This window comes from Bubalus kerabau, chromosome 18 (genome assembly GCF_029407905.1).
Source record: "Bubalus kerabau isolate K-KA32 ecotype Philippines breed swamp buffalo chromosome 18, PCC_UOA_SB_1v2, whole genome shotgun sequence".
NCBI lineage: Eukaryota > Metazoa > Chordata > Mammalia > Artiodactyla > Bovidae > Bubalus > Bubalus kerabau.
The window spans coordinates 25,872,308-25,889,872 of record NC_073641.1 but is presented as its reverse complement, the minus strand read 5'-3'; the positions used below and the strand labels follow the sequence as shown (position 1 = coordinate 25,889,872).

The window sequence follows — 17,565 nt, the reverse complement described above, 5'->3', positions numbered from 1 at the left end:
AGGGATTTAACCTGTGTCCGTACATCTACCTGCATTGGCTGGCGAGTTCTTTACCACTAGAGTCACCTGGGAAGCCCCTTTCTTACATCTAACTTTGATCAAAAACAGAGGCAAAAAAATTAAAAAAAAAAAAAAAAAGAGGCAAATTAGTAAAAAGGGGAAAGAAAAGAATTTATTCTAGAAATATAATAGTGAATAGTCAAAACAAAGAAGATTCTTTTTTTCTCCTTCTCAATGATACATTTAATCACTGGATCACTATAATTCAGACAGAAGTCTCTCCATCAAGCATCACTTTGATATTTTGGCTTTCTTCCCAGATATTACGTCATATAATAGGCAACGGATGTTTAGGTATTCAAAGTAGAAAAATTAAATATAAAGTAGAGTTTCACAACTGCAAAAATATGGGCAAATAATGCATTGTTGTGGTCTACCAAATACCTTCCCCCTGGCTTCTGATCATCAAAACTATCTTCAGACATGTCAGATGCTCTGTGGGGAGCAAAATCACCCCTGTTTGAGAAGAACTGGTATAAAATACCATTTCTAAATGCCCTGCTGGCCAGTAGCTCAGTGCAACTCTTCACAGATTCATTCTTTTTTTTTTTTTTTAATTTTATTTTATTTTATTTTTTTTAATTTTATTTTATTTTTAAACTTTACATAATTGTATTAGTTTTGCCAAATATCAAAATGAATCATCTTCAGAATCCCGTAGAGACAACAAAGCTGACCAAGGCACTTCCCAGATAGTGTGCTTGTGCTTCATGCACCCAGGATACCCTTCGCTGGGTGAGATCTACTATTACTTTAATGAGCAACTTGGCATACAGCTGGCTGGGTATGAGAATTCTGAACATCTCCATAGCTATTCAGCTCTCTCTATGGAAATACCCTCTGGATGACCTCTGAGGACCACAGGAAGACACCTGTTCACCGCCAAGATGAAAGACCTCGCTTTACATCTGCACCGTTTTTGCTGCTATTGGACTCCCAATTAGTCATGACAATAAATGCTCTACATAAAGTAGTAAAACAGCTTCCATTATCCCCTGCCCAGGTTCTCCAGTGAAACTGGGATGATGCTCAGGCTGGATAGCAATCGCTGTAGTGATGGTAGCTTGCCCACACTATCGTGACCCCGCCAACAGAGCCACCAACTTTGCTGCTACCAGTTACCAGACAGCACAAGGGGAAGGAGAAGGGAAGTCCTGGAAGTCAGGGCAGTAAAAACTCCAGTCACCAGTAGAGGGTGGAAAGGACAGTGCTAATAGCCTGGCCTGGGCATGAGTTCAACAGCACACATGGTTCCCTCAACGTAACTCCCTGGCCGTCTTACCCTTACCCAGCAACAAGCAAGTAACAAGTGAAGTCACTCAGTCGTGTCCGACTCTTTGCGACCTCATGGACTGTAGCGTGCCAGGCTCCTCCACCCATGGGATTTTCCAGGCAAGAATATTGAAGTGATTTGCCATTTCCTCCTCCAGGGGATCTTCCCGACCCGCGGATCAAAGCCGGGTCTCCCACACTGCAAGCAGACTCTTTACCATCTGAGCCACCAGGGAAGCCCCACCCAGCAGCAAAGCACCTAGCAGAAGACTTGCTCTAATACAATTGTTTGCAACTGCATATGAATTCAAATAATTAAATTTCACATTCACAATATTTTATTGTTCCTCCAGCAAAACACATATGCCGAACACAGGAAGCACACACCAAATGACTTTAACTTTGCCTAAATTGAGAATTTACGACATTCCTAGTTCAGTTTTCTAAATGAAACATTGATTCCTTCAGAGGCTCTTCACTGGATTTGATAAACCTAAAATCATGCTGTTGATATTTAATGTGCCCAAAGGATTTAGGGTGGACTATGATATTAGAATCATAATCAATAAGATCCTTAAAATAATTAAGTTAACTTCGTAGAGAAATTAAAAAAAAAAAAACCACAAGGACTTAAGGGAAATTTTGAAAAGACCATCTTATAGAGGAGGAGTCAAATCGACCTGGCAAAGGGCAGACCATTTACCACACACTTTCCAAAGAGTTGGGAAAAGACCACACAACACAACTTTGCACCGAGAGGATACATAGTATGCATAATTTTATTCTTTTTTTTTTTTTTTTAACCACACTGCTTGGCATGCAAAATCTTAGTTCCCAGGCCAGGGATCAAACCCACACCCCCAGCATTGGACGCAGGGACTTTTAACCACTGGACCACTGGGGAAGTCCCTCTGTTTTTAATCTTTACCTTTTGGATGGTTAGTCTCATTTTCACTTTTTTGATTGATGCTAATTAAACAATTTTTGTGTGTTAATTAACAACCCTGTTTCTTTTTGGAAGTGTCCTTCATACACTCATTTTTCCTATCAGGAATCCATCCTTTCCTTATTGATTTGTAAGAGCAGCTAAGCCAGCTTTTATCTCACGTTTGGGACTCAGCTATTTGAGCTTCTCAAGATAAGAAATCTTTGGTTTTCTCTCTTCACCCACCAGATCTTTTGAAGCAACTTTATCCTTCCAGCCTCTGTTCAGTGCATGAGGGGCCTTGCCAAACTGGAAAGCAGAGTTATTTGTTCCAGAACTTCCTTTGTTGGGGGTCTTTAGTGGTTCCTTGTAGGATCCTGCCAGAAAACATTTAGCTTTGAATTTGGTTTTTAAAGTAATAGCTCAGTTGGTAAAAAAAATCTGCCTGCAATGCAGGAGACCTGGGTTCGATTCCTGGGTTGGGGAAATGCCCTGGAGAAGGAAATGGCAACCTACTCCAGTATTCTTGTCTGGAGAATCCCATGGATAGAGGAGCCTGGCAGGCTACATACAGTCCATGGGGTCGCAAGAGTTGGACACAACTTAGAGACTAAACCACCACCATAATCTCTTAAACCTTTGGTGGGAGGTCAGCCTTTGGCATGTATAGAACAGAATGGGAATATGTAGGCCCTCATCTCTCCAAAGTCCTAGGCGGGGTGGGGTGGAGGGGCGGCACAGGGTCAAGGGTACTGGGTTCATGAATGAACACTGGGTGAGAAATTCCCTCTGTGGCCTCAGAACCAGGAGGAAATGTCAAGATTAAAGACCTGACTCCAACTGCAGCAGCAGCAGCAGCAGCAACAGAAACACTTCAACTCTGCGTGGAAAGAACACATTTGCATATTTGAAGAATGGATACAAACAGTTCAAAGCTTAAAATGATGATGAGAAGAGTAGCTGGTTTGCACAGGCGGTGAACATCCTGCCAGGAAGTCACTACGGGATGCTTGCCTTTCAGTCACTGATGTTCACTACATGATTATAGCGAAACACTTCGCCTCTCCCTCTTCCTAGCACACAAAGATATAAAACTAGTTTGACAAGGTGACTTTAGTAAAATACTTCCTAAGTTACTGTCATGGAAGAGCCAATGTTGTTTACCTTGTTATTATCCATGTCTATTCTCTTCTCAAGACTGAGAAAGCCCTTTACCAGACTTTTAACTGCAATGAAAACCTTGACAAGTCATCTTCTTAAGTTAAAAATCTGCTATATCACTTGTTCATCAGAGGAACCAAGAGACAACTGGATTAAGTATTTTGGCCTTTTGCCATGTGACAATCTCTTCTCATTCGGACAAACATGTGCTGGATAAGCTGTCACTCATGTTCCTAGACCCCAACCCCTCAAGTTCTGGGCTATCCAAAATCTAAGAAGAAGGAGGAATCCAAAATCTAATTTCAACTTTGCAGAAATGTTCTGCAAATAGAACAACAGACTGGTTCCAAATAGGAAAAGGAGTACATCAAGGCTGTATATTGTCACCCTGCTTGTTTAACTTATATGCAGAGTACATCATGAGAAACGCTGGGTTGGAGGAAGCACAAGCTGGAATCAAGAGTGCTGGGAGAAATATCAAGAACCTCAGATATGCAAATTACACCACCCTTATGGCAGAAAGTGAAGAAAAACTAAAGAGCCTCTTGATGAAAGTGAAAGAGGAGAGTGAAAAATTTGGCTTAAAGCTCAACATTCAGAAAACGAAGATCATGGCATCTGGTCCCATCACTTCATGGGAAATAGATGGGAAAACAGTGGGAACAGTGGCTGACTTTATTTTTCTGGGCTCCAAAATCACTGCAGATGGTGACTGCAGCCATGAAATTAAAAGACGCTTACTCCTTGGAAGGAAAGTTATGACCAACCTAGATAGCATATTGAAAAGCAGAGACATTACTTTGTCAACAAAGGTCCGTCCAGTCAAGGCTATGGTTTTTCCAGTGGTCATGTATGGATGTAAGAGTTGGACTATAAAGAAAGCTGAGCACCGAAGAACTGATGCTTTTGAACTGTGGTGTTGGAGAAGACTCTTGAGAGTCTCTTGGACTGCAAGGAGATCCAACCAGTCCATCCTAAAGATCAGTCCTGCGTGTTCATTGGTAGGACTGATGTTGAAGCTGAAACTCCAATACTTTGGCCACCTGATGCGAAGAGCTGACTCATTTGAAAAGACCCTGATGCTGGGAAAGATTGAGGGCAGGAGGAGAAGGGGATGACAGAGGATGAGATGGTTGAATGGCATCACCAACTCAGTGGACATGGGTTTGGGTGGACTCTGGGAGTTGGTGATGAACAGGGAGGCCTGGCATGCTGCGGTTCATGGGGTCGCAAAGAGTCAGGCACGACTGAGCAGCTGAACTGAAACAGAACTGAAAGAGAAGAAGCAGGCTCTCTGAACCTCAAATGAGAAAGAAAATGTTGCAGTTGAATGCTAGTACTGACAATCATCCCAGTTATCAACAAAGGGTTCACGTCCACTAGCCTAAGGAATCCTGGACCTCTCAGATTTTGTCCACAAAGCATGACAGCAAATGAACCTCTCTACAAACATCCCTTTTAGGATGGGAAGGTCCTCAGTGTTCACCGTTCTGGAACAAAAAGAAAGAAATCCCACCAGCAAAACAGCAAGAAAACAATGTTTTTTATTATTAATATGTAGTATAAACTTAAATAGAAAATAAAATAGACTTTATTATAAAATTATTTTGTCTGATTATCTCTTAGAATTCTAAATTTCTCATGCAATGCCTTATTTGAAAATAACTAATTAATTAAGGACCTATGAAAGAAAAGGGAGCCACTTTAGTCAGAAATTCCTCTGAAACAATTAGCCAGAAATTCCTCTGAAACAGCATTAAAATCACCCCTCAGTTTAAAATATCTTTCAGAAGATAGCCATTAGGATGACCTTCCTCCAACCCTGTATCTCCTGTTGCTTCAGCCAGCTATTTTCAGTATCGGTACTTACTATTACATGAGAATTTCATTGATTTAAAAAAGATTTGGGCTCCTTCTCAATCTTCAGGACTATGGTGCCTCATTGTGTCTAATGTAATGTCATATTTAAAATACAACATACTTTCTTTTGGTTTTGTTTCAGCCCTCCCCTTCCCCTGCTCCCTTGGAAATTTCTTATTCAAAAGGAGAAAAACAGAAAGCAGTTGACTAAATACAACACTAGGTATTTCTGTAAGACAGATTCTCTCAGAAATATATCTTTTTTTAAGATTTCAAAACTGGTTTGTGGCATTTCTATTACCTCACCTGGAGTCAAGGTCTCTTTCTCAGGAGTCATCTTCAGCACAGTTTCTGGGAGGTCAGCAGTTGAATGCTCTTCCCCAAAGGAAAGGGCTGTCACATCCCCAGCTTGGCTCTGCCGCCATCTTGTGGTAATCGGGCTACTGGCAACAGGAGCTTCAGCTGATAGTCTCTTTGCCAAGTTGCTGGTGAAGTTAGAGTATGTAGTGTTAACTACATTAAATACCTATTTAATAACAAAAAGATCCATGATTTACAGTACCCTCAATGATACAATCATTAAGATTCCTTAAAAGAGAATTATAAACAACTCATCTAGTACAACACAAAATGTGTATGTTGATACATATACACGAAATTTTTAATTTTTGTGACCTGGGAAAATGTTATTTTACATATGCATATAAAATAAACATATGATTACATATTTTAACATAGACACACACACATACTCAGAGCCTCTGCTGAGGGTCTCAAGACACACCAAAGCAATTGAGGGAGTGATTATGCTTATGTTTATTCCTATTACATACAAATATAAAATATGAATAACACTATATACTGAGCATATAAGATGCTTACATAAAATCATAAAATTTCATAAAATCTGAAAATAAACAGCAGTTTTCTAGTCCAATCCATTTCACAGATAAGAAAACTGAGGCCTAACTTGCGCAACTTCTGCCCATCCTTTCTGAGAAACAGCAGGAGTTTGGTAGTTACAGATCCTTTAGTGGTGAGCCATGCCCTGGAGCTATGTGGAATTAAAATGAAAATGAATCATTTTTTAACAAAATGACAGGCATATTAGGTTGTGCCTGCTAAGTTGTTTCGGTCGTGTCTAACTCTTTGCAACCCTATTGACTATAGGCCCCAGGTTCCCCTGTCCATGGGATTTTCCAGGCAAGAATACTGAAATAGGTTGCCATGCCCCCTCCAGGAGATTTTCCTGACTCAGGATGGAACCTGTGTCTCAAGTCTCTTGCATTGGCAGGCAGGTTCTTTACCACTAGAGCCACCTGGGAAGCCCCATGTTAGGTTAATATGCTGTGCTTAGTTGCTCAGTCCTGTCCAACTCTTTATGACTCCATGGACTGTAGCCCACCAGGCTCCTTTATCCATGGGGATTCTCCAGGAAAGGATACTGGAGTGGGTCGCCATGCCCTCCTCCAGGGGATCTTCCCAACCCAGGGATCGAACCCAGGTCTCCCACATTGCAGGCAGATTCTTACTGTCTGAGCCACCAGGGAAGCCCAAGAATCCTGGAATGGATAGCCTTCTCCAGGGGATCTTCCCAACTCAGGTATCGAATCGGGATCTCCTGCATTGCAGGTGCATTCTTTATCAGCTGAGCTAAAACGGAAGCCCATATTAGGTTAATATCCTTCTATAAAGGGCTCTTACAGAAATTTAGAAAATTTGCCATCCCATGGGAAAAACGAGCATGAGACATAAAAAAGCAGTTCACAAAAGAGATGTAAATGCTCCCAAAATATTCAAGCTCATTTGTAATCAAAAAATGCAAATTTAAAACAATAATGAGATGTTAGCAATTTTTTTAAATGATATTTCCTAATGTTGAAGGTTCTAGAAACAAGCACTGGCATGTAGTACTGGTGGAGTGTCAATTAGTATTTGGAAAGGACAATTTGGCAATGTGTGTTAAAAGCCCTTTATTATGTGCGTAACCTCTACTGACCTAGCAATGTCACCTCAAAGAATTCAAGGAAGAAACCAAAGATTGCAGCATCTATTGAGTGCTTACCACTCAATACAAACCCATGTGTTAAGAGCTTTATGCACATTTATATATAATCCTCAGAAGACTTGGTAAAGCAAGTCTGTTACTTATTCCCATCTTACCAATGATGAAACTGAGGTTCAGAATTTAAGTGAATTGCCTAAGACCACACAGTGAGTAAATGGAGATGCTATACCCTAACCTTCTCTGTCTGACTCCACAGTCCACACTTTCAACTGAGAACACGAGGATGTGTAATGCAGTATATAAGGGAAAAAGATGAGGGGACTCAGTGTTCACCAGGGGAGAACTGATCAGGTGAACTGTGGCATCCATAGAAGGGAATGCTCTGCAGTCATTAGAAACAATGACACACATTAGGGCAATGCAAATCAAAACTGCAGTGAAGCACCACTTCACACTCACTACTATAATCAATAAATTTATCTATCTATAATTGTTGGTGAGTATGTAGAGAAATTAGAATCTTTGTACATTCCTTATGGGATTGCGAAACAGTACAGCTGCTGTGGGAAAAGTTTGGCAGTTCCTCAAAAAGCTAAACCGAGAATCACCATATGACCAGCATTCCACTCCTAGGTATATACCCAAAAGAAATGAAAACAGGTACTCAAATACAAATGTACAGATGTTCATAGTAGTGTTACCAACTCCAAGCTCACTCTGCTCGCTGCCAAACGACAGGCCAATGAATCTGAGAGACGAGGTGTTGAGGAAAGGAAGAGACTTTAATCAGGGAGCCAGCAGACCAAGAAGATGACAGGCTAGCGCCTCAAAATAACCATCTTATCATGTTCTGGAAGCCAGGTTCTTTTATAGATCAGAGATAGGGGGAGGTGAGGAAGCAAAGTAAAAAAGCCATTAATCTTGCAAACATCTCCTAGAATGGCAAGCCTCAGGCAAGGGATGTGTTAATTTCTCCCTTCCTGCCATCCACGGGTGGACAGGGTTCTGAACAAAGGCACACGTTAGTTTAACAGCCAGGCAGAGGGGCAGGATTCTGAGGCAAACCATTCTGTACGATATAATTGCAGTCCATGGGGTCGCAAAGTCAGACACAACTTAGCAACTAAACTGAACTGAATAATAGCAAAAGCAAAGAAAAGCAAGTTAGAGAAACAATGTCATCATAGGGTCAAAAATGGCTTCCTCCCTGCACCGCTGTATTATTCATAATAGCCAGAAGGTTGAAATGGATAAAAAATTGAGGGCAGAAGTATGTGTGCAATGGAATACATACATATTCCTATATAACATATATATATGAATATTACTCATATAAAAAGAAATGAAGTACTCATAAAATGCTACAATGTGGATAAACCTTGAAAATACTATAAGTGAAAAAAGCCAGAAACATATTGTATGATTCCATGTATGTGAAATATCCAAAATAGGTAAACCCCACAGAAACAGAACACAGATCAGTAGTTTCCATGTGTTGGGGGAAGGAGGAAATGGGGAGAAACTGCCTAATGGTTATGGAGTCTTCTTTTTTCTTTTTTTGAGTCATCTTTTGTGATGATGAATTTTGGAAGAAGATAGAGGTGGCGGTTGTACAACACTGTGAATGTACTAAAGGCCACTGAATTTTTCATTTGAAAATGTTTATTTTTATGTTTTTATATTTTATGATTTCACTTCAATTTTAAAAACCTTTCAAGTAGAATAAAATTCAATAAAACATGAAAATGCTTACACTCTACTAACAAGTGAAAAAAGGACACTATACAAGAGTATTCCAATATGGTCCCACTTCCTATTTATAAAAGAAAGATAGGAAGAAAGAAAACATGCGAGAACATTTAAGGCAGGGAATATTGGTTTTGTTTGCTTTTTTTAGTGAGTATGTGTGAAAGTGATCGTCCTTCCCAACTGCAGACAGGCAGTCGATTCTTCTGGCAAGAAGAATTCTCTCCCCAAGGCATCAAAAGGACACCTTCCCCAGAAAAAGAGAAGTCGGGAGCCTGAGGCCTCTGCTGCTCTGAACAGTGTCTAGGAACAGTGTCGCTTGGGGTCGATTTTTTTTGCCTTTCAATTGTTCTACCCTTGTAATTGTTTTTTAATAGGAACAGGAAAGCTGAAAAGCAGGAAGGAGGGAGCCCGGGAAACATAAATCAGGCGTCTCCCACTCAGAAGTCTAGACAAGGGGGCAACAGGGAAGGAACTGGCAGGAGCAGACCCCCAAGGAGAAACGTGGCCCACTCAGATTTTCCTCTTCCTACTTCTGTGTTACTGTCCTCCAAGGAAACCACAGAGTCAACTCAACGACTGGAGAGGCTCAGCCGCAGGCACAGGGAGACTGGGTGGTGGGAATCTCTCTCCGACTGTAAGGCTCGTGTCTCAGCCAAGAAAGACAGGGGGCTTCCCTGGCGGCTCAGTGGTCAAGAATCCTCCAGCCAATGCAGGAAACACGGTCAGATCTCTGCTCCAGGAAGAGCCCACATACCGCAAAGCAGCTAAACCCATGCACCACAACTACTGAGCCTGTGCTCTAGAACCTGGGGGGAGCTGCAACTGTTGGAGCCCGCTCACCTTAGAGTCCGTGCTCTGAAACAAGAGAAGGCACTACGATGAGAAGTCATTATGTAAAGTTTAAAAATAAAATAAAATTAAAAAAAAAAAAAAGAAGTCCGCAAATGAGAAGTCCGCACATGGCAACTAGAGAGTAGCCCCTGGTCACTGTAACTGGAGAAAAGCCCGTGCGGCAGTGAAGACCCAGCACAGCCAAAAATGAATAATTAAATAATTGTTTTTTAAAAAAGAAGAAAGTCAGAGGGGCACGTTGTCCCTGTTTTAACAGAAATTGAGACTTTTCATCAATTTCCCTATTTCTTAAAGTCTTCAAATGATTAAAAGTTTTCAAATGCCATGGGAAAGCAAGCCTGTGGGCCCCATTCAGGCTGTGGGTTAGGTCTGCAACCTCTGCAAACACCAGCCAAGCCACCCTCTCCCTTCTTGGTGGCAAGAAAGAGAGCAGCCACCACATTTGAAGATTAATTTGCACCAAACATGATGCTCTTGATCCAAGGTTTTCTTGGAGCCCCAATTTAAATATATCAAAACAAAATAATCCTGAGTTTAGAAGAGGGAAAATAAAGAAGAATTTGAATATGTCAAATTGAATATGAATTGAATATATGTCATATGAATATGAAAAGAATATGTCAGCTAAGAAAAATGATTAAGAAATTTCACACTGACACTGACACTGAGCCATGTTTCTCTGACTTGTCCACTGTTACTCTCACCATACAGTTTCCCCATCTGGGATGCTTTTCAACTGTTCTCTGCAGGAGCAATTTCTAGCCTTGTAGCTGGGGTCAGCCAGAACTCCTTCCCGAAAGTGTTGATTCAGTAGACTGAGTCAAGAGATCCACCCTCACCAAAATGGATGGGCACCATCCAATCCACCAGGGGCCCAAATGGAGCAAAAAGACAAAGGAAGGGCAAATTCTCTTGCTTCTTGAACTGAGATGTCCATCTTTTCCTGCCCTCAGATATCAGAGCTCCTGGTTCTTAGACCTTCAGATTCCTTGACTTATATCAGCAGTTCCCTAGTTCTCAGGCCTTTGGACTTGCAATGAATTATACCACCAGCTTTCCTGGTTCTCCAGCTTGCACATGGCAAGGTTGTGGGGTTTAGCTCCCATAACCTCATGAATTTCTTATCTATATCTCTATTGGTGTCTGTGTCTATGTCAATGTCTATGTCTATGTCTCTGTAATATATCCTGTTGATTCTGTTTCTCTAGAGAATCCTGATACAATAGTGGCGCCCTAAGATATGCAGGCGGAGAAGGCAATGGCACCCCACTCCAGTACTCTTGCCTGGAAGATCCCATGGATGGAGGAGCCTGGTAGGCTGCAGTTCATGGGGTTGCTACGAGTCAGACACGACTGAGCGACTTCGCTTTCACTTTTCACTTTCATGCAATGGAGAAGGAAATGGCAACCCACTCCAGTGTTCTTGCCTGGAGAATCCCAGGGACGGGGGAGCCTGGTGGGCTGCCTTCTATGGGGTCGCACAGAGTTGGACACGACTGAAGCGACTTAGCAGCAGCAGCAGCAAGATATGCAGGTCCTAATCCCTAGAACCTCTGAATGTTCCCTCCTATGACAAAGAGGTTTTGCAGACGTGTTTATCAAGGTCAGGACCTTGAGATGGGGAGATCATCTTGGATTATGTGGGTCACCCCTCCCTCTAGAAGGAGGCAGAGGGAGACTTGACCACACACAGAGGAGGAGAAGGCAATGCGACCACAGAGGCAGAGGCTGGAGCATTGCTCAACCAAGAAATGCTGGCTCACCAGAAACTGGAAGAGGCAAGGAACAGCTCCTCCCCTAGTGCCTCTGGAAGAAGCAAGGCCCTGCTGACTCCTTGGCTTCTGCCAGCGAAACTGACTCTGGACCTCTAGCTTCCATAACTGTTAGAGAACACATGTGTGCTGTTTTAAGCCACAGAATTTGTGGTAATTTATTACATCAGTCATTAGAAACTAATACTTAGCACTCCTTATGCTTCCGTGGCTCACTGTGTGTGCTTCCGATAGAGCCAAGCCACATTTTATGAATAATAACAGCATTCATTGAGTGCTCAGTATGTGCCAAGCACTGAGATAAATGCATTAAAGGATTTTTCTTTAAAACTTCATCACAACGCAATGAGATAGGTACAATTATTTCCCCCATTCTCCAGAGCTGGAAAGTGAAGGTTAACAGGCTTGAACAAGATAACTTGAGCAAAGACACAGCGCTGACAAGTAGGAGATCCAGGATTCAGGCCACCGCAATTGTACCCAACACGACAGCCGCCGCAGCATGCAGTGCACAACCTCATAACCGACCAGGGCAACCTGCGGTTTCAACTCACAAAGCCATTCCGTCTTCAGTCCCCGTGCTTTTAACATCTCTGCTCATGCTGTAGTCTCAGTGTTTGTGTCTCTCCCCTCTTCCTCCACAAAATCATATTGAAATCCTAACCCCTAATGGTTGGTGTCAGTAGGTGAGGCCTTTAGGAAGTGAATAGGTCATGAGGGCAAAGTGAAAGCAAAGTTAGTCGCTCAGTCATGTCCAACTCTTGGCAACTCCATGGGGTGTAGCCCACCAGGCTCCTCTGTCCATGGGATTTTCCAGGTGGGAATACAGGAGTGCGTTGCCATGCCCTTCTCCAGGGGATCTTCCCAACCCAGGGATCGAACCCAGGTCTCCTATACTGGAGACAGAGTCTACCATCTGAACCACCAGGGAAGCTCAGATGGTAAAGAATGGGATTCATGCCCTTAGAAAAGAGGCCCCACAGAGCTATCCAGCTGCTTCCACTACGGGAGGGCACAGCAAGAAGTCTGCGGCCCACCAGACAGCCTTCAGCTGGCCACACTGGGACCCTGACCTCAGACTTCCAGCCTCCAAAACTGTGAGAAATAAAATCCTATTGTTTATAAGCTGCCCAGTCTGTGGTGTTTTGTTACAGCAGCCCACACAGACTAAGACAGCTCATATTTCACTTTCCTGATTATTTTTATGTCCTCCTACTATATCAGCAGTTCCTGAAGACCAGAGACTCTGTCTTTTCTCTTACTAGCCTCAGATTACAGGATATTTATTGGCATCTAGGAGTGCATGAACAAATGAATGAATCTCTTTCCTCTGAGGCAATTAATCCTGAAAAGGCACAAGGGATTTAAGAAAGAATCTAGAGGCAGGGAAATAAGCTATCTTCTTTCTTTCTTTTCCATTAAGAATGATTTTCAAATTGGACAGCATATAATAAACATTTCTGCAGAAACTGGAGAGTGAGATAAATTAAGCAGTAAGTACTCATCTGAGCATTTTAAATAAGTTCAATCTCTGGGACCAGATAAATGAAACCTCATAACACTGGCAACACTTCCAGAATGGACACTGATTAGTGATCTATGATGACAAATGAGAAAATGCCCCCCAAATTTAGATAGACAAATGTTTTTCATGGTTTTCCAATAGGAGGAATAAGTCACTAGAAATAAGTAGCTTGCAGACAGCAGTCTGGAAGGCACAAGTCTTATTGGATCCATGTGAGCCTGAATGAATCCCCCTGCAATATACTACAGGGGGGCTGTCCCTGGCCTAACACTGTTCAATTTGTTATTAGTGGTTTGAATGGGAATTTATCAAAACTATTTTTCCCAAGTTGAGAAGAAAGTTAAAATATTAAAAATATAAAACCTGGGACAAAGACCAAAGTCAGCAAAACTCCATTCAATAAGAATATGTGAAAAATCTTCCCATTTAGATTGTTTTCACTGCACAGGCCTAACGTGGGAAAGAACTGATAAGAAGTGAAAATGACAGGCAGTTTTAAACTACCACCTCCAGAATATGAGACAACAGCATAACGCCATTACTTTGCTTAAGTAGTGCAATTTTAGCTCTTAGTAAAGGAAAAACAGCGTCCAGGAAAAAAGCAGGCAAGATCTGATTATCTCTGCACGAGTCAGAACTCATCTGGAGAACTGCAGCCAGTCTCAGAACCATTCTTTTAAAAGGAGATGGACAAGCCAGGATTCAAAATTTGATTTTATTTGGAGGAAAGAGACCACAATAATAGGAGATCAGGGAAAACACAGTAACAGAGCAACACACGAATGGGGTGAAGGCACCTGGGATACCTCGTCCAGAGGAAAGGAGGCCCAAAAGGAACTGTATTCTTTATTTTTTATCGGTTGTGCCACACAGCTGGTGGGATCTTAATTTCCCCACCAGGATTCGAACCCGCATCCCTGCATTGGAAAGTCCTGGAACTGTCTTCTTTAAAGGGAAGCAATTTATGAAATAAAAGAAAACACGTATTTTTATATTGCTCTCCTGTGACAAAACGAGGACCGACCCCGTGAAACTAGGACTGACCCCTGATGCATGGGAGGAGGCAAATCTGTATCCACACAAATGACCATTCAAAGAGTTAGAACTCAATCACTGGTAACATTTTGAATATATAGTTCTCAGGCAGCCCCTCCATGAAGGAAGGACATGTGGTTTTTAAGGGCACAGATGAACATTTTTTAAGAGTTATGTATTTTAATGTGTGTTTTTTAATGTTTTAAATTTTTCAAAGTTGATAGAAAGTTTTCCCTTATGAAAATTAATTCGAGTAAAATAAATGACGATTTGAACCAAAAAAAAAATTAAGTCATTAACAAATAGTATGCAGACAGGGCAAAAATCAGATGGTATGCAAATAACTATAGCTTAAGAAACACTGCTGTAGACTGTGGTATTTCATCTTCAATGTTTTTAAACTTTTGTTTCAGGATCTATCTCCTGCTGAGGAAATGCCTGTCGCATAGTTTTAAATGACTCAAGTATTTATTAATAGAGAGGAAGAGGAAGATAAGAAAAATAAGACAAAGAAGGGAAAAGGGATGAATGACTTGATAGTCCAAGCACATCAGTGTGGCTTGTTTACCTTTAGAGTTCACATCATATTGACACTAAATCGGGAGGAATGCAGGGCACCAAGGCCAAAAAATAAATAGGATAGAGAGGTTAAAAATAAGGTCAGGAAGTAACAAAATGAAACAACTAGGAAAATAGAAACAAATACATATCTAGTGATAAATAATCTGACACACAAATATTCAGTGGGCGGGAAAAACTTAGCCATCCCAAGGAAAGACATGCTGGTGATGTCAGGATCTTTCTAGAACCCAGTGGCAGAGACAAAAGTAGCAAAGATGGCCCAGCAACTCTCCAACATATCCCCCCAACCAGCCTTTCTTAGCCTCTGAATGTCCGCCCCTACCACCACCCTCACCACCACAAGCTCAACACAGCAGTCCACAAGACATTTCAAATTCAGGTCCTCAATACTATTTCAGTTTAGTCGTGAAGACCAAAATGTTTATCTTCTCCTTCTTTAACATCCAATGCCTCCTTGTCCTAGGGAGCAACACTACCCAAGCAAAGACTGTCAAGATGAGACATCCTTAATTCTGTCTTGCCAACACCTGCCACTAGGGGCTCCAGAGTGTCTTTAGCATCTATGCCTTCCTTTCTATGTCCCTGACCAAGGTTGCCTTTCTTAATAAGTTATAGTCTCTGTTTGACTTGTTGCTCTGCAGACTCTGACCCCTTCCAGAGAACTTCAGTACACATGGCCAAGGTTTCAGCTGTTCTTCTCCACTCCCTCCCCTCTTCAGACCCTTACAGTGATTTCTTATAAAACTAAATGTCTCCTGATGAATAAAACCCCTTCACCAGAGGGGTAGTACTGTCATATTCACCAGCAGTCTGACATTTCACGTTTTCTCCTAAGTAAGCATATTTTGTCTATTACAAAAAAAAAAGTAGTTTAACGCCTTTAAAATAGTTTTGCTTATGAAGTTGAAAGTCCTAAATTCTAATTTTAGCTGTCCCTCTTACTAGTTCTGTGATAATGAGGGAGCTATTAACTTTTTCATATTTCAAAATATTATTACATAAGGTCTGTAAAGATCTTTATACAACACATGATTCCCTTTAACATAACTATATACATCAGATCAGATCAGATCAGTCGCTCAGTCGTGTCCGACTCTTTGCGACCCCATGAATCGCAGCACGCCAGGCCTCCCTGTCCATCACCAACTCCCAGAATTCACTCAGACTCACGTCCATAGAGCCAGTGACGCCATCCAGCCATCTCATCCTCTGTCGTCCCCTTCTCCTCCTGCCCCCAAACCCTCCCAGCATCAGGCTCTTTTCCAATGAGTCAACTCTTCGCATGAGGTGGCCAAAGTACTGGAGTTTCAGCTTTAGCATCATTCCTTCCAAAGAAATCCCAGGGCTGATCTCCTTCACAATGGACTGGTTGGATCTCCTTGCAGTCCAAGGGACTCTCAAGAGTCTTCTCCAACACCACAGTTCAAAAGCATCAATTCTTCGGCGCTTGGCCTTCTTCACAGTCCAACTCTCACATCCATACATGACCACAGGAAAAACCATAGCCTTGACTAGATGGATCTTTGTTGGCAAAGTAATGTCTCTGCTTTTCAATATGCTATCTAGGCTGGTCATAACTTTCCTTCCAAGGAGTAAGCGTCTTTTAATTTCATGGCTGCAGTCACCATCTGCAGTGATTTTGGAGCCCAGAAAAATAAAGTCTGACACTGTTTCCACTGTTTCCCCATCTATTTCCCATGAAGTGATGGGACCAGATGCCATGATCTTCGTTTTCTGAATGTTGAGCTTTAAGCCAACTTTTTCACTCTCCTCTTTCACTTTCATCAAGAGGCTTTTGAGTTCCTCTTCACTTTCTGCCATAAGGGTGGTGTCATCTGCATATCTGACATAAAAAATTGCTTTCTACAAGTGTTATTGGAATCATGTGTAGTATAAAGCTCTTACAAACGTAAGTCATTTCCTCAGCACTTGGTTATTTGCTTCCTTATAATCATTCCCTAGTTGTTCCATGTGTTTTGTGTCCAAACTTGATTCCATACTTGTGTGAAGCTGCCTGCGTCACTTACACTTTATGGTATCTTCTACAGTGCCTGAGTTGATTAATTAACTGAATCAACTGCTTTAGCCCATTCTTAACCCAGTAGCTTCCTTTAACCTTGACCTTCAACCTCATCAATCTCTTCTCCTCCTTTTGGAAGCCTTCCTAGATCTTCTGAAAGAATTTTGGTGGGTTTTCTAACATATGATCCCTATGAAGAGAAATTTAAAATGCAGATTTATCTATAATCTGAAGATGGTCTCAGTATGGATAGAACATGTAAGCAATGATGACAGATCCCCAGAAAGCTAAGAGATGATGAAATCAAATATATACAGAGAAAGACTCTGCCAAATGAAAAAAGGAGAAATTGTTAAGATCCAGAATCTGTGTTCACCACTGTCTAGAGTGGAAATTCTCCGAACTGTTGTCTTGAATGTTTGGTTAATGGGCCTGTATGAATACTTATATATCATAAGTATATATCTATATATGTATATATCATGCTCCCAAGCCTTAAGAATCATAAAATTAACAAATCTACTCTGATCTGATTTTGTCCATGACAAGAGACTTACTTAAGCTTTCAAAGTTCTTTCCGTATAGAGTGAATTTTCTGGTCAAACTAACATAAAACATCAGGTCTGCACAATTGTTATATTTCTGGTTGTAAAAACTAGCATGGTGGCTTCTACAGCAATTTCTTGCAAGTTCATACAGCATAATATTGGCCTTCTCAAGTCCTTTCAGCTTCGGATCACTCAA

The 17,565-nt window shown here is 41.5% G+C and overlaps 1 protein-coding gene across 3 annotated transcripts in view; it reads right to left on the bottom strand.

Annotated features, from left to right (window-relative positions):
* CDC20B (cell division cycle 20B) overlaps window positions 1–17,565 on the bottom strand; it is a 67,191-nt gene that overhangs the window by 31,753 nt on the left and 17,873 nt on the right. For 2 of the 3 annotated variants that reach the window (XR_008704666.1, XM_055554479.1), the window contains exon 3: window positions 5,585–5,804. Coding sequence is in view for 2 of the 3 variants with exons in the window: in XM_055554479.1 (XP_055410454.1) it covers window positions 5,585–5,804 (220 nt within the window). In the remaining variant the exon portion in view is untranslated. Of the gene's footprint in view, window positions 1–2,503; window positions 2,635–5,584; window positions 5,805–17,565 lie in introns of all 3 variants that reach the window. The other variant, XM_055554480.1, reaches the window with a different exon arrangement.